Here is a 25,334-nt window from a genome sequence, read left to right as displayed (position 1 = left end):
AATTTCTTCTGCAAATTAATTCTTAGTAATGAGTTCTCATTAAACAATGAAACACCCTTTCTACAAGGACTGTTTTGTCCAATTACAGCTCCAAAGTCAGGCTGAACTAACAGCTTGTTCTTTCCTTAATTTCTTTTGGTCTCTTTAGTTCAGTTAGGTAGGTATGATTAATGAGCCCACCACGAACCATCTTCCTACACTTACTTCTGTCTTAAGTGCCATGGTCCCATTTGTCAGGGGAAATTCCACATTATAAAAAAAAAAGTAGACTTGAGACAATCTCCTAAATGGACCACCATCAGAGAATTTAGCAGGTTTCACTTCACACAGTAATACTTTCTAGTGGAATTAGGCACACTGGACTTTCACTAGACAGCCGACTAGCCCCAGTGGTACTTCTGCAACCCTTACCTCAGTGTTCACCACAGTGGATCTTTCTAGGAATTCACTGCTGAAGTGAATTTTCATAATCTGAGGCAAATTTCATGGAAGCGATCTCTAACCAAGAGCTGAAACGATCCCTTCCTTTTCACATTCCCTCTCATTTTGAACTTACAATTTCAAGAAATGTATAAGAAATTTAGCATCACTCAGTCTATAATTACAAAGTCCATAAAATGAAGACAGATCAAGCTGTGTAACAAAATATGTTACACTCTCACTTTTGATTCCCCAGAGCACTTAAATACTTCTGCTTTTGCTTTGAACACAGTGATAACCTAATTAGTATGACTAGATACCAACATAATATTGCTCAGTACATATTTGAGCCAGGATTTAAACTTTAGCATTTTTCCCCATGATTGCACTTATTCTTTCTAGCACAGCTCATGGATGAGCTCATTAGTCTAGCAGCCGTTAGTTTATCATAGCATAAAAATGCAAACCCAGTGATTAATGTCTTGAAAGAAGTAATAAAAAAAGACAACAGGGAAGAAACATGCCCAAAATTTGACCTATTTTTTTCTGTACGTAGTTGTATATCCATACGTTCCTTCCATTGCACATAACTTACTGTTCCAAGATAATCCACCACAGTAATTCTAAAATTCCGAAACAGTTCAAAGAAACACAGACCCTATATAATATACTGCATAACAGTTAAAAAGGGGAAGTTAGCTCTTCTTTCGCTTAGTGTGCAAGTCTTGCAGCCAAAGCATCCCCACCTGAACGAGGGGTCTGTAATACAACTAACTGAACCCCTGGCATCTTCTAGGAGACCAAATTTCAACCTAGTAACAAATTACTCTACTAATTAACTTTGAAACAACTAAGATTTCATTACAGAAACATGTAATGCTTCTCTCTTCATTCAGTTGAGCTTGGCTCAGAGTTGTTTTGTTCACTCACAACAGTCAAAGAAAAGCATGATACAGTGAAAAAGTTCACACCTACTTGATGATAGCTTCATGGGAGCGATAGTTCTCACACAGCAAGATCCTGCATGGAAATTCTGCAGGGTAGTGCTCATAGAGCCGATCAAGCAATGAAACATGAAGGTTTCTTTCCCTGGCAAATTCACTGTAGACAAAAGGACTGAGCTGTAATAGACACACACATACAAAGAAAATGTAACTAAATATGTGGACTTGAAACTTCATGCTCCCAACATATGTATTTTGCATCAAAACAAAAATGAAACCTTATTTTTACTGTACATTCATAGTTGGAAGGCATATACCATGGCTATGCCATAGAAATGCCCATTCCTACTGTAAAAGTGACAAAAGACCAGTATGCTCTTAAAGGAACAATAAAACATTCAGTAACTATGTAAAGAGGAGAGAAGTATCCTTGTATCTAAATTTTTTCTTTGTGGCTTGCACGGATGAATAACTCAAAGCAGAGAGCTGTTTGACACCCCCCCCCCCCCCCCAAAAAAAACCAAAACACCAACAACCACAAACACCCACACCAAAACTGTGTTTTGAGTGACATTACACAATTACTCTGACAAGCACTTTACAGCTAAGTTAATACCACAAATAGTACAGATCAGAAAATACAGAAATTTGTAACACAATTTTTAAAACTTAAATAGAAAGTCATTGGAAAAACTAAAACCCAAGTGGCCTAGTTACTATTACACTAAACTACTACTGGGCTTGTTTAACAATAAAAACATCATCTAGTACAGCAGGAAAAATAGAACCAAAGACAATGAAAAAAGATTTTTAAAATAAAATTTTAAGATGTAGGAATTAAGCCAATCCATTTTGTCATTCTGAATACATATGATTCAGATTCTGAGTTTGAGTTTCACTTCAGATAAGTGTTAGTTTTAGAAATTTAAACACTGGATACATCATAGGGTAGCTTCTGAGAGAACCTGAGCTATAGAACAATTCTTTTCACATGTAGCCTGAGACACACAGGCCAAGTCAAGACTAGCCATCCAACCAGGCAGATGCGATCTAGCCTGAAGTGGTAAGAATTCTGATCTCTTAAATACAGATCTCAAAAGTGCTTTTTAAAAAGCACTATCCCAGTCCTTGGGATTACTATGATCATGACTTGAAATCACGTAGTAGTAGTAAATCACAGGTCTCAACACTACTATAAGTTTATTACCATAACAAAGCAAACATTCACTCTATTGCTATTGTGAAACGACAAGAGAATTAAAGGCAAATCTATAAAAACAAATAAATCTGGCCTAAATCAACAAAGCAAGTACGGTTGACTTTTCCAAGCATGCTTTCTCATGCCTACAGACTGCAAAATGACATGCACAATCAGCATTTTAAACTCTTCTAAACTCTTTAAACCAAGCAATTCCTAGGCACATCGCAGTAACATCAAGGCACTGGTTAACTTCCATTTCCTATTTCTTACCTGTTCAAATCCTTACCAGATTATGATGCTTCTAATAGAAAAAAGTTGTCTAAATCATAATACACATTCTCCATATTCTTCAATTCTTTCAGAAATCAATAGGGACTATCAGTCATAAAAAGTAGGAGAAACTCCTACCCTGACTGTAATCATAACTATCCCCATATCTTATGCAAATAATATCCCTTGAACTTTCCTTGGCTTCTGCATCTATTATATGACTGTTAAAATTTATGCATCTCCCTCTTTAAAATGAAATTTTACTTGCATATAGTTCACTGGTTGAGCGGCCCCAAGTCTGTTCTATCGCAGATTTCCTATGTAACCTTGGACAACTCACACGCTTTGTGCCTCAATTCCCTTACCGTAAAATGGAGACAACAGCATATTCTCACTTAGCAGAAATATTGTGAGGCTACATTAGAGATTATGAGGTATTCACATACCACAGAAATTTGGAGTAGATAAATACCTTAAATATATAAACACAAATTATTATATATATGCACTTTAAATTGAAAAATTCTATAGCTCTTACCTGCATATGGTCTCCAGCCAAGACAATTCTTGTGTTTTTATTAGCTAATGCTAGAGGCATAATAGTTTCGCACTCCATCGCCTGCGCAGCTTCATCTAACAGAATGTGTGTAAAAAAACCTGTAAAACAGAGATATCAGCAAATAAATGAAACTTGAAATATGATAAAATAAACAGTGATAACAATACAAGAAATTGTACTAGAAGTTCTGTATTCTGAGAGTAAGCAAAACTAGAAAAAATTCAGTATGGCTTATACAAATTAATTTCTAGCAACTACTAGAAACCACACAAACAATTTTCAAACCCATCAAATGACCAACAGTGGTCAACTGATTGCCAGTGACATTAGCAGTAGCCCACAGATCTGCCTCTCTCTTCTGATATACATGAAGTTAAATAAGCGTTTTATCTGAGCTCTCCTTATGTCAAGAGGAAAGGTCTCTTGGCAGACCTCCGTCAGTAGGCTTCTCAAATCTGAAAGTCTTTTCATCACCATGAGGCTTGAAGAGCTTTGGACAATGACAATGAAAAGGACTTCCTCATGTACCTGAGTCCTATTAATTATTTTATATCCTAAATTTCCCATTAAAATTGCACACATACCTGAGCACTTTGCTGGTTATGGGCTTTAAGGAATGGGGGGGGGGAAACAGAATTTGAAATTCAATCTTATGATACTACCGGACCAAAAGGTTTCTTGGGGGTAGGGGGTGGTGGTGTTGGAAGCTATGCACTGGATAACACATACTTGAAAAAAACTGGGCCATGGTAGACTTTTATTTTATGAAATGTAAATTCAGGATATCTATACAAGAGAAGTGTTTTTATACACTGATATATATTAAGGTTTAAAACAAAGTATTAGAGGACTTGGTGTAACACTCAATTAAGATTCTATACATAAAAATGTAGCAATTTTCTTTGGAAAATATTAATTTCATACAGCTGCACACACATTACTATAGCATGACTGTACACAGCTCACTGCCAAACAAAGCCGTTACTTCCATCTAAAGACCTGAAAATGTTTACCATAAATTACATGTCAGTTTTCTCTATTGCAACAAATGCCTAAACGTAGCCATAAAAAATTACCATAAAGAAATTCCACATTCTCCAAAAAGCAGATGGATTTCATTTGGAGATCAAGAAAACAATAAACCCTAAGCAGCCTCTGCCCCCAAAAATCAGTCTAATATATTTCAGTTTAGAAAACAACCCTAGAAGTATCACGTTAACATAGCATGGGTTTGTATGTGTGGGAGTTGTTTGCAAAGCTAAACAATTCACAAAACAAGAAAAAAGCTTTCTGTGTGTATTTATGCTTACATGCTCCACTGAGTAATGACCTTAATGAGCATAATATTCAAAGTCAGAATCTCAAACAGAATTTTCCCTCTTGGATCTCAGAAACACCACATCATAGAGAGTAATGCTTCTTTTTTTTTTTTTTTTTTTTAATAAGGAAAAAACAGAATAAGCAAAAGGTTAATTTGAATGCCAGCAGTTTATAGCTTTGTAATAAACATTTATTCATAAAAAAAAAGAGAAGACCATTTTAAGATTATCATTGTTTACTTTATATTTTAACAGTTCAAAGAACTGGGTAAGGAACTGACACTGGTAAGAGGAAGATAATTCTCAAAGCATGGACACTTGTTATTTAGAAATTTTCTTACCTGGTTCAAGATCCAGTTGACATAGATACTGTGATGTATTTAAAGTAACAACCACTACTCGTTGCTTAAGAATGTCTTCTTTCTGTGGCATCTGAAAGGTGGAATGTGTGCTTGAAATCAAACAGTACTGATGCACAACTGGGTGGACAGTCTTTACCCAGCGATTTCTGAAATATACCCTAGAAAAGAAACAGCGGGCTTATTTTCTGTACAGTTTGAACACAGTGACAGCCTAATATTTCAAATGCTAATATTCTGGTTTCTGATAAATAAAAGTAATCTTCAGGAAGCAAAATATCACAACTGTGCAGAATTACATGCTAAAATGTCTTGAATTTACCTTCCATTATTTGCTGCAGTGCAATACTACATACATGAACGGTTATCAAGGATTAATTCACATATGCAAATCTGTAAATTCTTCATACGTTTAAGTTCTGTGACCATCACATCAATGTATTTCATTTTAAACTATCAGTAAACTCATTTTAAAGAAATATTTCCTCAGCTGAAATATAAATATAGGCCATAGTCTTGGAACTGACAGAGCTGCAGCGGTCTGCACATTTCATTAACTGCAGCCATAGGATCTTTAAAAAACTTTTCACAAGACATTAATAAAATCCTGTACATCCTTTTACACATACCATATGTCTTCTGAGTTCTCAGAACCAAACAGGAAGTATATTCATCTTTTTATCATGCAGGGCCATAATTATGATATAGTGTAGAAAAGAATGGGAAAATAGTGCCAAGAAGGATGGCTAGAGTCTAAAGTATCGGGACACTATCAGCAAAGCGCTGGACTTCAAATATCTTTCCATGACACATAAGATAATTTTAATCACCATATCATGAGATCAATGATGAGTTTTTCTTAAAAAGTGATGACATGTTACGGCCACCCTAGCTAAATGGAAGAGGAACAGGGAAGAGACAAAGAGTATGCCCCAGAAAACAGAGTACATATAACTCCACAGAGATATATAGAAATATACCAAACCACACCAGCTGAGCATCTGGATAAAGATGTCAAAGGGCTTCTCTATGGAGTGTTCCTCAGAAATATAATCTGTATCAAGTAAGAACTGTGAATCTAAAGTGGAACCTTAAAACTACAGGAAACTGTTCTACAGATACTAATCTTTAGAACTGAAGTTATTTTCTTTCCAAAGCAAGTTAAGATGAAATGATTTAAACTAATTTCAGTTCTAAATATAGGATTTAATGCTGTTTGGTTTATCTATTCATTATTTATTTTCTTCTTATTAATTTCTCTTGCGCCCATCTTACAAATCCCAAATCATTAATAAAATAGTTGGAAAAGTGTAATCATGCACCTAAGTGCAAAACGTGATTGCACTGGCTGGACTTTGGATATCACATATCCACCCACGTTTGAAAATTACAGCTCAGTTCCATATAACGTGAGAGAAACAATTATTAGGATTGTAATAAATTTGGTTTGTGAAACTACAATGTCCATTTTGGACAATAAGCACAAAATGAAATGCAAAGAGGTGCAAACACACTGCAGTATTCTGAATGGCTTTTCAATTTGACAAGACAACCAACCCAAACTGACACTTCACGTCCAAAGGTAACTCCAGTTAAGACTGCGTTCAGGGCAGGAGCAAACAATACACTCCTGAGTCATTCTTGGAACAAGAACCTTCTAATGTCACCCCAATATATTTATTTCTTATCAGCCATCAAACTGATAAGCTTTATTTGATAAACTGTTATTACATCAATGTAACAACACAAAGTCATGGCCTAATAGCTAGAACAAGGTAGTAGGAGCAAGATAACCAACCACTGCTCTATTTATCCCAGCCATTCAGTCAGCTTTTATATGATTCAGTTTCTCAATCTTGACTGAGGGTAATACTTACCTACCATCTCACAGGAGTACTGTGAGGATTAATGAGTTTATTGTGAGTTTATGTTTGTAAAGCACTTTGAGATTCTTCGATGAAAGGTGTTATTGAAATGCAAAACATTATGGTTATTAGACATTCTTATACCATGCACTGTCTTTTATTACAAAAATTCAACTATGTGTGACTCACAGATTGGCTGACAGCATTTCAAACTGGATTGCTGCTTACCCATTAATTTCTTCTATTTTGATGTGAGATCAAAAAGGTATCCCAGAGCTATTATTCACCTCTGGCATAAAAACACCTGACAGATGTAACTACTTCAAAAATATCATTATATAAGTAAGCCACACCGAACAAGGGATTTCTTTCTCAGGTGCAGTTTGGGCTAATAAAATCTCCTGTAATTTCATTATTAGGGGTTTTTTTTCTTAAAGGTAGAGGAACCCATTACAAAAATGGGTTTTACCAGCTTAACACAAATCATAACGTTGCACCCTGCAACATACCCTTAACTTCAAACAAGCGACTAACCTTCTAATCTTAATACCTGCACAAGCAAAGTACCTGAATGCCAGCAGAGTCGGGCAGTTACTAATCAAAACGTTCATTAGTACCTGCAACACATTCTATTAGTGTGCCACTATGGGTACGAAGATGAGCAAAACCTGCAGCTACAAAACCAAAACCCAGCCATAGCTCACGTGAGAGGATATTTTCTCACATCATGTGCCTCACATCAAGACTTTAATTCTGGAGAAATTAAAACCTTGAACGCTAAGGTTTACCCAAATCACAGGCAGTGAAATTACTAGCAAATACATAGAGAACCACATTGAAATGGAAATCCTGGAAGATTATAGATTAGGGTCTCAATCTTCTGCAAACAAAAGCACTGAATATATCCACTGTACTTACTAACACTGGGTTAACATGCACAGAAGCTGCATTTTGCATGGAAATTCATACCACCTTTATTTCTAAATGTGGCATCTGGATATCTAGAACAAAAGCCTTAATTTTAACTGTCAGCTAACCTATCTATGTTTCCATCAGCTTTCCAGCTATTACATCAAAAAAGAAATTTGCTCAAGTATTTCTATTAAATGTTAGTCAAATTGAGTATTTCCTAATCTTTCGTGTTCTGCTTCCATTGATAAATTTCCATCAAGGTATCAATTCGTACAATAGACTATTTGCAAAAGTAGTGAATTTATATCAGTAATTAAGATTCACAATCATTTCCTTGTTCATGTTTCAGGCTGGGATTGCTCCTAAATCACTTAAAATACACTTCTAAAAGTTAATAAATGGGGAGCCTAGCATCAGAACCTCTGAGGGAGGCTAAACAGAGTTTCATTTGCACTCCTGTCCTACAAAAGCAACTTCTACTTCTCATGACTCCTTACAACAAAGTGAATGGGGGCTAAATTTAAGTTCTTCAAAACTTCTTTTCCCTGTTCTGCACTGGAAAACACTAACTCCTCCCAGTTCTTGATAAAAAGGCCAGGATTATCCCTTCAGGCTGTGCTCCCAAGAACTCTTCTTGGATAAACTCCAATCCCAGCTCCTCAGATTTTGTGCAGTTATTTCTCACCTGAAATCCCTCAAGCAAAAAGAACACAGAAGTGTAGAGGAAAAAGAATCTAGCAGTCTCATTTCACGCCTCTGTTAAAAGACCATTAAAAAAAAAAAAAAAAAAAAATCTAAGTGGTCCCAAGAACCCTAAAGAAAACCTTAAAAGCACCTGATTTCCTGCTTCCATTTCTTTTGATCCACCTCCAAAGAGAGGCTCATTCTCACGAACAAGTATGTTCCTTGGGATGCAGAAAACACGTGAAGAACCTGTCTTACAACCTGAAACTTAACTTTTTAATCAATCGTCCTTTGAGGATGGCATAAGATAGAAGCTAGAGTTTCAAGATAAAAAGTAATTGGCTAAAGAGGCATTTATTTTACAAACTAACATTTGATAAGATAAATTAATACCGTTTTCAGTAAGAGAACTTTACTCCAGGCAATTTGGAAAAAAGGGCAATGGTCCTTTAAAAAGTGTTGGGGTTTTGTTTGGGGTTTTGGTTTTTTGGGGTTTTTTGTTTTGGGGGTTTTTTGGTGGTGGTGGTGGTTTTTGTTTGGTTGGTTTTTTTAAATTCAAACTCTGGTTTGCTCTGATTGATTAATTTTTATAGTCTGGGTATCTCCTGAAGCTAGTAGCCACATACTAAAGCTACCTGGTTTCAGGCTACATGCAGTACTTACATATGTATGTTATGAACAAAGTATTTAAAAAATGAACCAGAGAGGTTTCAGCTGAGATAGTCAGCAATAACATGTTTAGGAATAAATAAAAATAAAAAATATTAAAAATACAGATAAAAGCAGTATCAACCTCTTTCCTTTTCCCCTAGTATTACATACAAAACCAGCGTATGGATACAACTAAATCTGAAATATGCAAGTAAAATAATAGTAATAAACAGCAGATACCTCAGTCACTGTATGCCCAGAAACACACACAGAAACTGCTGCTATCTGCTTCCTAGGTCTTGACTGGAGTTTTTAGGAGATGGTGATAATCTGAAGTATCTAGCTACAGTGCCTACCTCAGCAGCCTACCTCCTGAAGACTCTAGCAGTTGATGGAGAGAGACAAGCACATCCACAGAGTAAAAGGGTATACAAATTAGGAGCCAATTACTACCTCTTATGGCTCTGACTCACTGTCTAAAGGTGTCTGCTTCTCCCACTTAAAATCAAGTGTCTTCGCACCTAACAGAAGCATTTAGTCAAAGGCTCTCTCCTCCTAACTGTAGGTTAGGGTTGGGGTTTTTTTTTCTTTCAGAAACACTTCTGCATTAATTTACATAAGTATAACAAAATTGTTTCACTGTCAAGTTTCTTCAGTAAAGAGTCAGGTTTTGGAGTGTGCCCCTAATACAGTTGAATCATCTAATCAAACCCAGGGGGCCTTTTTTTTTTCTGGATATGAATTTGTTTATGGGCGTCAGGACTATGAGAATTTGGCCTTCAGGCTTCATTGGTATTTTATTTCGGTGCAGAACTTAGACTCAACATAAATTCTCAGTGTTCATTCTGACTTTGCATTTTCCAAAGGGCACAGAAAGTTATTTTGTTAGGAAAAAATATGAATTTATAACATGATATTTAAACAAAAAACCCCAAACTCTAGGCCTCAAACTTTTATGTCGCATCATTGACAGGATAATTTATTTAGTGTACATCTTACCCACAGAAATTTACAGAAATATTTACACAGTTCTCAGTACTCAGTCAATGTTAAATAATTAAGCTTTCCTTCTTTATAAACAACATAAATATTATGGTGTTCCCCACTAAGCTATGGAAATATTTTTAGCAAGGATACTATTCAGCCAACTCATCACTTGTAAATAAGGAAAGAATCTAAAGCAAACTGTTCAGCCATTTAGAAACACATCAAACTCTGCAAGTAGCACATCCAGCTTTGATAATTAACTGCTTCTACTCCATTTGATGTTTCCTTTAAAATATTGCAAGAGGCTCAGCGCACCCTGTTTAAACTAACAGGAATGATTTTAATGTGAAAATATATCTTCACAACAGTCAGTAAGAAAGGTAACAGATCCATAATTAATTTTATGGTAGGAGTCTCACATAGCTCTAGCTTTCAATTCAGATAAACTGACCCTTCACGGCCTGCCAGATCAGGTCGACATGCAGTTAGCTTTCAGACAACATATGCTTCTCAATTACACGTAGTATTTTTTATTTGAAAACATACATACTCGTGGATCCATAAATATATATATACAATTCCAGAGGTGCCTCCATTTTCTAAAACTCTTAACTTTTCATAGAGGTATCATGACTATTTGAACAATATCATACAATCTACAGCGGCACTTTTGGAAGGATTCATAACAAATACTATGACAATTATACTTAAATTCAAACATTCAGTGACTTTTAAATTATGTGCTGTAATTTTCTTGGCAAATATGTATATATATTTTAACCATAAGAAAAATACCACTTTTGTTTATGTATGTTTTTCAAAAGTATTTCTGAGACTGGACTATACAGTTGGATACAGCACATAAAAGAAGGTAGCAAAAGCCTGGTAGCCACAATAAAACTGTATTTAACTTTAACTCCTCGCTCTGTTAAATCACACTTCAATATTCCTGAAAGTGTCAATTAGACACATTTTCTCCCACCGCAAAATTAAGACACCGTAATGCTTTTCATCACAAAGTGCTTTACAAATCACCTTAAGACAATCTGTGTTAAAATACAACCAGATCAAAGGTAACTTTTCAAAAATTAGCTGCCTTCTTTTCCTTGGCCAGATCCTCAGTGTCTGTAAAATGTCACATGGCAACTAAAGCCAGCAAACCTAAAAGAATTTACACCTGTTGTAAATCTAGCCCTTTCACATAACTTCATTGGCTTTACTGACATTGCATAAAATGTAAGTCCAGGATGGCTTTTAATAGCTAGCAAGTAAACATACAGAATAATTTTCTTAGTAATACAATAAACTCACACATTGGCATTCAGAAAATGATGCCCATAATTTAAAAAAATATATACCAAGCTAGCAGTATACATGATATATCACGATTAGTGCACAAAATATTCCCAGAAGCGGGTTTCTGCCCATAAATAAATCCTCCTTAACTATTTGTATGCAAGTTTACCCTCCTTTTTCTTGAAGTTTCCACCTCTGCTTCATTTTTTTCCTTAACTAATTTCCACAAAACACCCATGGTAAGTACATTTAACCACATATACAATGACTTCAAACTGACTTATCAGAAGAGGCCAAACTACTTTCACATGATTCTCTAAATATGTAGCTCCTATGACATCAAAATTTTTCTTCAAAAAGCCAGGTGAGTAGCCCCAGTTTCCAAATTATCACTGTAAACGTGAGTCAAAATTTTCTGGAACTAAAATACAATTAAAGTTCATTTTATTTTATCATAGTAGCTTTTAGAGGAGCATATCAAAAGTTTGCTCATTAGGAAAGACACATTTATCAATAGAATAATAAAAGCTTAAAAAAGGATGTCTTTATCTTTATTTAACAAATGACCCAAAATTATGTTGACAATGTTTCACGTTCCTTTTAGTCTATGTTTTTAAAAGCACTGCTGGTAATGCCAATATGCTTTTATGTTTCAAAAGTTCTTTAACCTTTTTTATAGACACCTTTTCTTAAGAATAGTATTTTACAGATACATAATAAGCCTTAAAAAAATACCTGAGAGGTCTTGCCTGGGGATTGCCTGCTTCTACATATGGATGTAAATAATCCTTTATGTAGAGATCAGCAGCACTATTAGAATGGGTGCAAATGAGAATCCTGCTGGAATAAATGGTGCAAATAAAAAAGCAATGAAGAAACAGAAAACAATTCAAAGCAGTAGAATACAAAAAAAAGGAAACAGTGGCCATCTTCCTGCACATTTGTCTTAATGAACTAGTCACTAACCTACCATAGTTTGCATGATTCAGCCCTTTAACTCAAACCCTTCAGTTATGAAAAGATTTAAAGTTCAAACAGTTTTTCAATAATTATTTTGTGATTATTAATCTAGACTTGATTTTAAGTAAGGAACAGCTTTTATTATCTAGCATACTGCAAAACTTTCCATGTCGAGCAAATCACAGTCATTCTACATATTGCCAATTTTAATTAGTTTTGTTCTAAATGGAAAATACAGGCTAAGACTATAAAATTACATTATCATTCAAAACAATGACGGATGGCTTGGGTTTTGTTTGTTTTTAAGCTGGATGGAAATTCTGTATTTCTACCTTTCACTTAAATTTAGGTAAAAAATTACATCTTCTCTGCTAATCAAGTATCACTCTTATTTAGTGCCCCATCTCACCTAGTATCCTGTTGTTGGAGTATGTGCTTGACTGCCTGAGCCAGAGTGAACGTTTTTCCTGTCCCATAGGGACCGATGATAAGAACAGGAGGCAGTTGTATTGAAAGTGGAGTAGTGATAGCCAGAACAGCCTCTTTCTGCTTAGCATTTAGTCGAGGGTCCAACTGCTCATCCCATTGTCTGTACAAAAGGAGGCAACAGAGTTTAAAAACAGAAGCTATGACAATCTGCTGTCAGTCAGAAATGAAATGAAGTAAGATTTCAAAAGCTTTAAAGAAATTAAAGACCCTATATACTACTATATTGACTGTGTCATTCTGAGGCACACTGAAACAAATCAACAAATCTAGCCAAACAATCACATGCTTTAATCACAAAACTTTGATAATATTTGCAATAAATCAGTTGGGGCTTTTTTCAAAAGGAATCTAACTAGTTCTCAATTTACATTATCTCACCTAACTATAATTAACCTGCATAGTACACATTTTAGAAAAAGTATACGCTGCACCATCACCTGATAACAAAAGCAAGTAGACATACAATGATTTTCTACTGTTACTATGCAAAACGTAACATTAGTTATGTTTCTTCCCTGCAGTATTTACATTGTCAGCTTTAAAAGTCAACAGTTATACAACCCCAGGGCTTGGTAAAAATATCTACGATGAAATTCAAAAGCAATTTAAAAACTAATGGCTACCAATTAACTACAAACTTCTCTTTTTTTTTTTTTTTGAGATTATTAAAGCACATACCTCTAATGGGAAAGCAGGCTAAAAAAAGGATTTTTGCTGTAACCGGCTAGTGATACCAGCATTAAGAGGAAGATGCTTTCAGAAAATTCCAATGAGCATAAGAGGTTAAAGATTTGTAGACACAGTTTTTAATATTCCCACTGACAGATTTAAAAGTAGACATGCATAGTAAAAAACACCTGTCATTGCTGCACATATGGCCATACTTTAGTAATGTGATCTGCTTTGGTACAAGCACTATGCTTCTTACAGACTGGGAAAGTTTCTATTCAGTAGTAGTTAGCAACAGGGAGTAAAATCAAGAGGGAATTGACTGAATTCCTAACTTTTAAGACACATATGAACAACAAGCTGGCAGGAGACTCTAGGAAATACTGGAAATTAATAGAATAAAACAAAAATAGAAGAAAAACAGAGGGACCGACAGTTCTGAGTGAGTCAGAAGTACTGAATCTCAAGGTAGGGCAAACGAAGCCACCAGATGGAAGAAAACATGCTCATTACACTGACTTAAACTGAACTACAACCATTACATATATCCTTTATGTATATAAAAAATATAAAACAATTATACAAATAAATTGTATCAACTACAACTAATATGTAAATTTCTGTAAATATAAATTTCCTGACATAAAACAGAGAAAACAAAGTTCTAGCTTACTTGACTTACCTTCTTTTTATTGAAATCACTGCTTACTTCCAAACTATTCCTAAACACTATTTCCTTGTAAGATTCACTCAAAACTTAACTAAGTCAGTGAAAAGATTGTCACTGACCTCCAGTAGCTTTGTACTATAACTCTACGCAAAACCCATTCCCTTCTTTCTGCCTTTACTGTCAAAGCTTTGATGAATGCAGCATCATCACCCAGAACACTGCTCCCACCCTTTTATCGTTTCTGTTCTTCCTACACTTCCAAAGACAAACCAAATTTTTTCCAGTAATTTTTTGTCTTACATTATCTCACTGTCTCAGGTTTCTGGCCAGATCACTTTCCTTTTAATCCTTGAGCTATCTTCTGATTTGTACTGCATCACAATCACGCTCTTAATTCTCACCTTCAAGACACCACCCGACTCCACGCATGCTGTACAGGCTATCAGTTCCACATACCTCTCATTTCCCTGGTTTCTAAGTACAGAAACCTCATGCCTCTTTTATCCTTCCCTGTGCAGCAAGAATACTGACCATATTCCCTGAGCATTTCTCTTCCCTAAGTTTCCTCTTCGAGACAAACTATTTTCACTGCATCAGCCTTAAGTTTCCTTAAAAGTATTTATATAACATAGGGATTATAATTTCATAAAGGAAACTGTAAGACACGTATACAAAGAATCTCAGGGCTGCTTTCAAGTGCAATGCTGATCCTTCCAAGACTCATTCCCACACCTTTCCTAGTCATCCCCCTCAGTGACATGTCCAAATTTGGACTCATTGCATCAAACTCAAAAAGTGCTAATGGATTGTTCCTTGCAAATGGGAGTCTGCAAACTTGAGATCCTGCACAGCAAACTCCTTGTAACTGGCATTTACATTCCTATAAAGCATCATGCATATTTGCAGTGAAGAACAGCAGAACAGTAAATAACAATAGCAGATTTCTTTTCTACAACTACAAGTGCAACGCCTACAGAAACACAGCTCAACCGCAGGGAAAACCAATCAACAGATTCTAGTCCTCAGAGGATCACTTTTCTTCGTTTATTTAGAACAGTTTCACTCCCTCCTCTGAACCATCCTCATCATTAATGAAGAGCAAGGCATGTTTCTTGTTCTAGGGCAGATTTCAGCCATCTGTTATGAGAAATTCAGTGCTGCATTACCATAAAATCTTTGATATTAAAGCGTTTGTATTCTTGTACCTGTTGGGACTCCAGGGTATGGTGGGAGTCATGCTGACATCTGGAAACAAAATACTGTTGTCCTTAATCCTGTCCAAGGCGTAATGCATTTCACAGAGGGGTAAGCGATTTAACTGAAACTGAAGTTCAACCTGCAGTACAAAATGAATGAATAAATGAATAGGTGAACCAAAAATGATTAATTTAGAAAACACTCATTAGACTTTACTGCATATGATACATTATTATCTTCCTGCAAACTACTGACTCTCAGAAGAAAACAGCAAACATCATTCAATGAAAAGATCTGCAATAAAATTAACTTGCTCCTTTTTTTTTTTGAAGCAAAGATAAATACAGTATTTTCTTTATTGTAATTATGTTGTTTGACTTTTAAGGTTAGATTCCACTGTACTTTCAGAAAAAAATTAAAGGGAAAACATTCTTGGAATTATTTTTGGTATACAAAAAGTACTCCTGGAAAATATTACTGTCCTAAAACACTTGTTTTTAAAAATATAAGCTTCCATCCCTTATTGTAAGAACAACCTTGAAACAGTGACAGGCGAGAAATTTTTACAGATCAACAGATGATATAAATCAGATGTGTGACCAGCAGAGATAAACCCCAAACATTATTTATTTCTAGTCAAACATTCTGGAATAATATAAATTCTCATTTATGTTCAATTATTAGAATTCTCCAAAAGTTAATTTCTAACAATTAGTTGCTTATCAATACATTCATTTCCTTGTTCTCTCAACTACTTATGTTTTAATACTAGTAAATAAAAGATAATGCCAGCAAAATTCTGGTACAAAGCCAGAAACAACATGCAGAGCACGTTAACATCCCTGATTAAATTCAGAACTGAACAATGGATAGTGAAATTAGTTTATACATACATATACTAAAAGAGCAAAGAGAAAAATACATTCTAAATTTGAACACTGGATAACAGCAGCTCCTGGGGAAACAATTCATAAAAACAGTTCATGCAGATTATCATTTACACGTATTGAAATTTGCAATTATTAATCTCTCCAGAAACAAATGAATCTGATCAGAGCATTGCGCCAAAGAACTAAATGTTAACAACTAACACAGAAGCCATGATACAAAATTTGACACAGATTTGCACTCATACAAAACAGCATAAAAACATCCAAAGCTGCTGAAGAACTTCAAGAGACTGACATACATTTTTAGGGTTTTTTCAAAGCATTGCTATCTATTGCTAAATATTTATGTAATTACTGTGCTACAACTCTAAGGAGCATTTTTTGATTAAATAAGAGTAAATAAGTACCTTTCTCAGATTTACAATGAACTGTGAGCATGCTGAATAACACCCAGCCAAATTACTGCAACCTGTCTGGAAAAGCACCCCTCATTTACCTGGAAAGCATACCAATAATATTTCAAATTTCTATGGTCATCTTTACTGATAGCTTTCACAACCACTTTACAGAAGCTGGTTTGCTATTACCAATTAACAGATGAGAAAAATAGGAACGGAGTAAAGACGTGCTGAAGCTGATACATCAGCACGATCACACCGCTGAAGAGACGGGACAAAGCTGCGGTCGAGCGCCCCATGTCATCCCCGAGAAACGCCACGGAGGCGACACAGTCATTCTAAACGTACCCCCATGCCCAAAGCAAAAATCGGGTCTCAGATCTATTAATTTTCTCCTCGAGCACTCTCACTGATTCTCTATTAGTCAGTCCATTATTACTTAACCACACTTTAATCTCATGATAATTATTGCTACCAACCAGAAAGTTCAAGAAACACAAAGCAATACTAAAATATATTTTTCTAATTATCTTTTCTGACAACTTATATAAAGACTTTAAAAAGTCCTTGTCAGCTAAAATAAGTTTTCCTTATATACTAGAAACAAAAACCAATTTGTTGTATTAAAGATCCCTGTGGTTATCAAAATAAGACAGCAAACTTGGGGAAAAAAAAAGAAAAAAAAGGAAGTTAGAAAAGTAGAAAATCACTTCTCTAAACACAACAGGCCTCATTCAAAGCCATATAAACTTCTCCCATGAACCTTCTCCTATGGAGGAGAATTCCTCCTATGGACGAATAATTTAGCCTTCTAGATTTAACTGCTTGTTGGACCTGACATTCCTTTATTTGCCCACAAAGTCACTTCCTACCATAGGGATCACACCTGTAAAAACCCTCTTGTACACCAGTAATGTTTACTACTTGAAGATTATCTCCTTCAAAAGGATTTGCAAAACACAGCTCTTAGCATTTTCTTTTTTCTACTATATTTAAATATTACACTGTTCATATTGTTATGTAGCATGTAAAATCAACACTAGCTTTGCTGTAAATAAACGATGTTTGCTTGTATCGGTGCAGAATGTAGCCATTAACTTTCAGTCTCTGGCAGATATGAAGACATTAAATATTCATCTTGACTATCACATTTTACAGCAAGATGTATAACCATAACTCTGAAGAAAAGGGCAGTAACAAATCTGTACAACATCAAGCATGGAGTTCACCAAAGTGATTGTAACTGCTAGGAAAACTTTTTTTAAATAGGACACATAAACGTTTAAAAAATCTTTTTCCCCACTGTTCCACCATGTAGTTTATGCCTATCCACTACCTTAGTAAATACCCTGGTTTTCAAAAGCAGCATGGTTTAGCACTTGTCAAGAATGACAGCGCCAGCTCACCCTGCCTGAGGGGGACCTCGAGCTGCCTTCCAAAGCTCTGTCCTACCCATCTCTACCCAGCGCCCATTTGTCTGCCCAACAACATCCCGCAGATGTTTGGAAAAGACTTCCATGCAAATGGCAACGGTCCCAACCTCACAGTTGAATATATACAGGAAAAATATCTTTCCTCAGACAGATCCAAGGCTAACAAAAGACCACCCAATATAACAATGATAATTTAAATGCAGAAAAACTGTGATGCTCATCTGAGCGATGCTTTAATAGCCCCTTCTGGGAGTCCAAGCAAGGTGCCTAGCATTAAATACCTCTTATTATCTACCTGCATTCACCACTTTCTTTAACAGCTTGTGATTTGTTTTGTTTTTCATCCAGTTTGGATTGAATCAAACAGTTTTATTTGCTGTTGCAGAGTACTGAATGAGACCATCTGTGAAGGAGAGGTATGTAACCTGCTTTAATATATATTCCACAATAAGAAAACAGTAGGAAAGGAAGTTAATCCATTGCCAGTTTCACAGAAGAGGACACAGAACAGAGTAACCACTCCAAAAATAAAACAGTGGCATGTTAGTTTGGTCACCAAAAAGAGCAGCAGCCAAGGGGGTTTAAAGCTCCGGTTCAGTCCATCCCACCTCCATGAATGCTGCACTTGATAAAAGCAGAATTGTGTGTTTATTATAGTTAAGCCAGGACAACAGGCGAACAAGTGATCAGGAAGCTTCCAAGATGAATTATTAGAAGAGGAAAGGAAGCAAACTACCTAACATATCCAAAACCTACAGAAATAAAAGCAATTTTGTCAATGTTTAAGAATCACATAGGGAATATGAACTCCACTGAAAACAACAGCAAAATTTCCAGCATCTTTAATAAAAACACTATACATCCAAATTATAATACCCTCCGTTCTAACCTGAGGATCCCTTTCCAAATTTGCAGTCAATACTTAACCAGAAAAAATTTCCTCACAATTAGAATTCATTAAAATATAGGTAACACTTTAAAGATTTGACCACCAATTCACTGATATGTGTATGAAGTACTAAATGATTTTACAAATAACTTCAGGACCCAATTTTTAATGCAGAATAGATTTGCTGCCTCCGGCGAAGTTTTATAAGACACCCAAAGAAAAATAAGCCAGTTACTGAAGCCCCAGCTCATTTTGCATTCCAGTGGAGTTTCTGATAGAATCAATTAGTAAGTTTAATTATTGTTTTAAGAAAACAAACACAAAGCTAAGAGCCCAGAACAACGTAAGTCTTCCCAGGCCAATTATCCATGTTAAATTAAGACATTAGGATTCTTGCATATGTTTCCCCAAACAAAATGCATGGGAGGACATAATCGTTTGGTGAAAATGCATTCATTCCAAGCAATTCCAGTGACCTTAATTTGAGGTTATTTCTGTTTGGTAACAAGATCAATCACAAGGTCTACAGCAGACGCACACTGGGGATGGGTGAGGAGTTTAAGTATTTAACTTAACTAGAGCTTTGTCTTCCCTTACATGCATTTACATCTAATGCACTATCTTGATTGCAAACTACACAATATTTAAAAAAAAAAAAAAATTATCCACGCCCATTTCATGTTAACTGCAAAGTAAACAAAAGCCTGATCTTACTGCCAACACAATTTTCTCTAGCAAAAGTGTTATAACTCCTCATTTTGTGATTGAATGCCTCCAAGACAGATATTTATCTGTCTTGGATATAAGTGTCAGCAGAGTGAGAGCCATGGAGGCAAGTATCATCATTCTGAAACACAGGAGATATATAATAAAAGTATCTATTCACCTGCCTCATGCCTCCATCTACCAACCCTCATCATCATCATCAGGGAAATACTGGAAGTTGAAGACTTTTCCACTGAAGGACAATGTTCCTTTTGTTCTGATATGGGCGCAGAAAGCAGCACAAGGCCCCTTCATAACCTCAACAAACCTTATTAAAAATTAATCTCACCTCAGGCCTAGGAACAAATAGCGGAATCCACAATGACATAAACAAAAAGAACAAGAAGATACAAAAAGAATAAGAGGATACAAAATAAAAAGTCCAAGATGCAAGTTATCAAAGACTGAGTTCTAGCTGGCTAGGCTATGTCAAGAGGAGCAGAGAGGGGTTTTTTTGTTTTGTTTTGGTTTTGGTTTTTTGAGAAAAAACACAGAAATAGAAAACTCCCTCCTTTGACTTCATTAAGAAAAGGTTCCTGAGGTCTCTGGTGAGAATAGCTATGATGGACAGAACGATAGAAGCCACATCAGAGAGACTAAGCTGGAGAAAAGTCCAGGCAGCAAGAGTAAGCAATATATTCAGTGGTTTTAGAATGAGAGGGGGTGGTTTTAGACTGAGAGGGGAGAGGGTGGGTAGGTCTGGTGGAAAGCCCATGAACTACCCACAAACACCTACCTGCAGGAAAAGAAAAGTAAGACAAAGCTTTCCTTTACAAGTCCATAGAGAGAGGGCTTTGTATTTGAACCAGAGATGTAAAAACAATGTCCAAGACGGCTTACAAATCACAATCTCAAAACTATGAGATATACAAGCAAAAATATGCAAACGATGCCTAATTGTCTCAGAAGAATTTTGCCAGAAATGAAATTCATTAAAATGTATTTTTACTCTGTGACAGTTCTAAAATATTAATTTCTTTTCCAAATAATAAGACTTATATATACATACAACACACACACACATATGTATATGTGTATATTTATGTATAAAAAGATTTCACCTATCTGAAATACTCATCTGTGCTCTGCTTTCTGTGTATGGCAATGAATAACAAAATTCCTTTTCATATCTTCAAGCAATTATTTTGGGTGGAGCCAAAATAGACACAATGCAAACAGTTCCCATACCAAAACCACTTCCACTCGGACTTACCTGCATTTCACAATCTGCCCGAAGATTAAGTTCTTCGCAGCATTCCCTGGATACCCTCAAGAAGATATAATCCTTTGTTTTCTCCTCAATAGCTGCTTCATAAACCTTCTCTTTGGTTCCTTGGGTCTGTGCTGACTTCTCTTTAGTGACAGGCAATAAATAAACAGCATTGACTTTGGTCATCACCAGCCGTCCAGCCAAAGTGTCTTCCGAAAGTGTTTCAGTGAGCTTAAAGCGTCCAAAAAGTTGTCCATTTTGGGCATACTTTGCACCTCCAGAAACACCAGTGAGCATGAAGCTTGCTACAATCTGCAATTGCACTTTTATGTTGAACCTAAGTAAGAAAGCATCAAGTCAGTGCAGAAAAATGCTCTCGGATGCAGAGATTTCATGCGTTCAGACTGAAGATGAACTGCCTTATACATTCAGAACTTTTAAGCATCAACAAGTATAGCCAAACTGACCCTTCATAAGTACGTAGCTGTCAAATGTTTACACATTTTCCTTTTGATTATAGCCTGTAAAACATATATTCAAAAGAATCAACATCTATGAAGCTTAAAAAAAGAACCCGCACAAGAATCAAATACTAGACTTTCTGAGACCAAAATAAGTTTAGGGTGAATTAGAGTTGCTAATGTCCCAAAATCATGTCCCAAAGAAGTAAAAATTTCTATTTAAATAGTTTGTAAGCTTATGTTAGGTATTCAAGGAGAGACGTGCGTGCAGGCAAAGAACAGAGTAAGATTACTATTTATTTCATGTATCTCTTCCTGCTGCACACCCAAGATGGTAATCCACATCTTAAAAGGTAAATGGTATTATACCTATAATTCAGAGGGATTGATTAAAATGCCTCCAAAAAATCAGAATGTAGGCATTAAAATGAGATCATTTTATTTGAAATGAGAGAATGGCCTCACAGGCTCAGCCATATAAACCATCTATCCACAGAATTCCTATTAGCAGCAGGTTCCTCCTGTAATCAGACACGTAACAAATTCATTCTTTGTAGTTACCATTTTCTAGAAGTCACATGCATAACACATTAAAGTGACTTATTAGCAGACTTTATTGACCTCTCACCAATACATACTAATCGCCTCCTAGAGCGTTTGGGTTTTTTTAAACAGATTGCTTCAACCTGGTTTTAAAAAGAACAAAAGGGGAAAAAGGTCCGTCACACTAACAATATTCAGTTCTCTTCTCATCAGCAACTTTCTCCTCAATTTGCAACAAATTACAGAAAAAAAGTAAAACCCAAAGATTTTCACAAATGAAATAAAACCTCTTGGAAAAACCCCTCATTTTCTTATAATACTTTTCATACTCATACTGTTTTTATTTGACCTGTTCTTCTTGTAATTTCTATTTTAACCTCATAAACTGGTAATTCATTGTTTAAGCCCTGTAGTGTCAATAGTCATAAGCCCATAACAATAAAATCCAACATTTTAGCTCACTTGGTAATTAAACATCTACCAAACCAATCAAATACATTTTCTTCATATCTGGCAAAACATGAGTCTTGCACAAAAACTGCACGTTTGCCCCCTTGTGGTAATAGTTGCTTCTTTACATAATAGGGGCATTTAAGTCAGACTCAGATTTCACACACCTCCACTCTCAAAAAGCAAGAGATATCTTCTTACTGAACACAGATTTATTCCGTTTGTCAGTAACCACAAAGGTTACTGCACAAGCTACAGTTAAAGCAGTCACTCAAAAGCATGTACTTCAGGGAGCACACTAGAATTAAGCATAATCCTTCCAATTTCCACATGCACTAAAAAAACCCAAAACAACAAAACCCAAGCTTTCTTCTATACAAGTGCTGCACTATTCCAAAGCAGCTATCAGCAAGTTAGCAACACCTAGAACAGCCCATATCTCATTCAGATGATTGTTAAAATACTATATAAAACATTTAACACAGTAACCAAGAGCTCAGCATTATTACTAAGATGCAATCACATGCTATTGTGAATTTAATTTGTTAAAACTTTCCTAAAGTTGAATCCCTATGCTACTGAATGTGCATCAGCTCATTCTCAAATTCAGATTTATAAAACCATGCTGGAAGACAGTGTTACTGCCATTCTGAGACAAGGCACAAGTTGGTGTCTTTATAACTTACTAAACTGAATCTGCTGTGCTAAAGGGAACCTAAAGTTTAGAGTTTATCAAGCAATTTCTATTGAGTAAGCTGACACCTTCTGGCAAACTGTTAAAAGTACAAAATCCTCTAAGGATTAGATTTTAAAAAACCAAAAGTTGCTTCTTTCATCCATTCCTCACCCTTGCTTTGCAGGTTTAGACAAAAAAAAAAAAAAAAAAAAAAAAGGTTTTCAGTCAGGCTTATACAAACCAAACAAAAATTTATGTTTCCTCCTAAGCACTGTAAAATCCCAGCCTAATTGCAGTGTTAATGAAACTAGCTACAGAAAAGCCTGTTGCTCATATTTAAAATCACAGAAATTAAAGAAAGACTTCATAAATCATTAATTCATCCAGTACCAATGCAAGCAATAAATTCCTAAAAGGCAAACAAACCCATTCTGAACAAAGCCCCATATAACAGTTTCTTAAAAGTAAGTTCAGCACATTTCCTCTTGCATCTACACATGCAGAGTTCAGATAGGGTGTGCAGTGTGACACCTACCTATGCATTGATAAATGTGAGACATAGTAATGACAAAAGCAAATTTATTTTCCATCAAAGCCAGTATTTTAAGTTTTCACAGCCCTGAGGATAAATCTGCTCTGTGATTCTGGTAGCAGACAGCGTACTGAGTGGAAGGAGCTATGTGTCACCTCACACATTCTTTAACATTCGTACAAGAAAATACACACTAAGTTCTAGCCACTCTTAACAATTCTATGCTGTTTTTCTTTTGAATGTGCAAGCAAGAAAGGAAGAGTTTTAAAGCCATCAACAGACTGTATGTAGGGCAAAACTTTCCAAAACCAAACTAGTATCTAGATCAGATCATTGTTTTGCTTTTTCTTACAGAGTATGTTTGCATTCGGAACTTAGACAGCAGTGGCTCCTTTATTCTAACCTTTATTACTCTATTTTGTGATGTACTCATGTAGAGTAATTTTTACAAATGCCTCCTAAAATATTAGAATAAACATGATTTAAAAGTAAAGCTCCCTGAGACTATCCAGAATGAACTCTCCTGTAACTGAGTTCAAGACCTTTTAAAGCCACTGCAACCTTCACCCAATACTTTTCAGTAGTTCCACTCAGGTGATCCCACATAAAGTCTGAAACAGTGTTTTCCTAGAAAGTGGGAAATCATCAACATTCTTAAAAGCCAACAATTCACTCCAATCTGAACCACAGACACTCATGTTATTCCAGTCTTGTCATAAGAGACCATGTTGACAACCCTACTACTTTTATGATACACATACACAAACCTATTAGAGAGTAGCAGCTCATCAACATTTTCACTCATGGCACCACTTCAGAGGTATTACAACCCACTTGCATTTGTATTTCTGGGCCCACTTCTAGGCTTACAACCCTGTCACTTCGCTAGAGAATACCGAGTGTGTGATCTTAGCCACAGAGGATCAGGAAAGTGTGCTAGTTGGAGCCTTGTTGCAATAAAGTGGGTCAGCTACAAGATCAAAAGAATATTTCTGTCATCAACACTATCAAACCAGAAGATTTCAAGAACACTATTAAAACTTACTTTTATTAATCTACTAGGTAGAAAAAGAAGAGCAATAACTTATTGCTGTACCAAATTGTCCAAAGGGGAAGCATTACACACAGGACACACTTACTAATCTTTTATTTCTACAGGCATGCTGCTCTTTGGTTTCCTATGAGGCATGAGAGCGTAATTCTGAATGTGAAAATTCACTCAGTAAAAATATTGTTTAATTTTGTATCACATTTCATAATGTTTACTTTAAACCCACTTTTGTTTTAAAAAGCCTTAGAAAAGTCAACCTGATTATAAATATGTATAATGGAGAATATTTCTGTATGCTGAAAATAGCATTCAAGCATGATTCCTCTGTATGTTAGATTCCAGCTCAAGAGCAGAGCGCAGCAGCGATGAAAGATATGAGGGAAAATAGTTCACATATACTGCCCTTCATCTGAGATACAAAAAAGAAATGGAACCATTTTTCTGCTTTAAAAGCATGAGAAATACAACTACTCATAGTATTTTCTTCCTACATTCTAGAGGGGTGATTCAGCTGAACCTCTGCAGCTCCCGGAGTGGTCCGCCTTAAAAAGACATTTCTGATTTGGAACTTAATTGACAGAACT

The 25,334-nt window shown here is 35.7% G+C and overlaps 1 protein-coding gene across 6 annotated transcripts in view; it reads right to left on the bottom strand.

Annotated features, from left to right (window-relative positions):
• The window catches only part of HELZ (helicase with zinc finger), a 92,812-nt gene that overhangs the window by 31,159 nt on the left and 36,319 nt on the right, over window positions 1-25,334 (bottom strand). For 4 of the 6 annotated variants that reach the window (XM_075518521.1, XM_075518526.1, XM_075518527.1 and 1 more), the window contains 7 exons: window positions 21,041-21,374; window positions 15,461-15,591; window positions 12,837-13,016; window positions 12,203-12,307; window positions 5,055-5,233; window positions 3,374-3,492; window positions 1,396-1,541 (listed from right to left, as the gene is read on the bottom strand). In XM_075518521.1, coding sequence (XP_075374636.1) covers window positions 1,396-1,541; window positions 3,374-3,492; window positions 5,055-5,233; window positions 12,203-12,307; window positions 12,837-13,016; window positions 15,461-15,591; window positions 21,041-21,374 — 1,194 coding nt within the window. The remainder of the gene's footprint in view (window positions 1-1,395; window positions 1,542-3,373; window positions 3,493-5,054; window positions 5,234-12,202; window positions 12,308-12,836; window positions 13,017-15,460; window positions 15,592-21,040; window positions 21,375-25,334) is intronic. The other 2 variants (XM_075518523.1, XM_075518525.1) reach the window with 2 other exon arrangements.

Source organism: Mycteria americana, chromosome 16 (assembly GCF_035582795.1).
Source record: "Mycteria americana isolate JAX WOST 10 ecotype Jacksonville Zoo and Gardens chromosome 16, USCA_MyAme_1.0, whole genome shotgun sequence".
Classification (NCBI taxonomy): domain Eukaryota; kingdom Metazoa; phylum Chordata; class Aves; order Ciconiiformes; family Ciconiidae; genus Mycteria; species Mycteria americana.
Note: the sequence above shows the minus strand (reverse complement) of the source record. Positions and strands in the feature narration are given on the sequence as shown.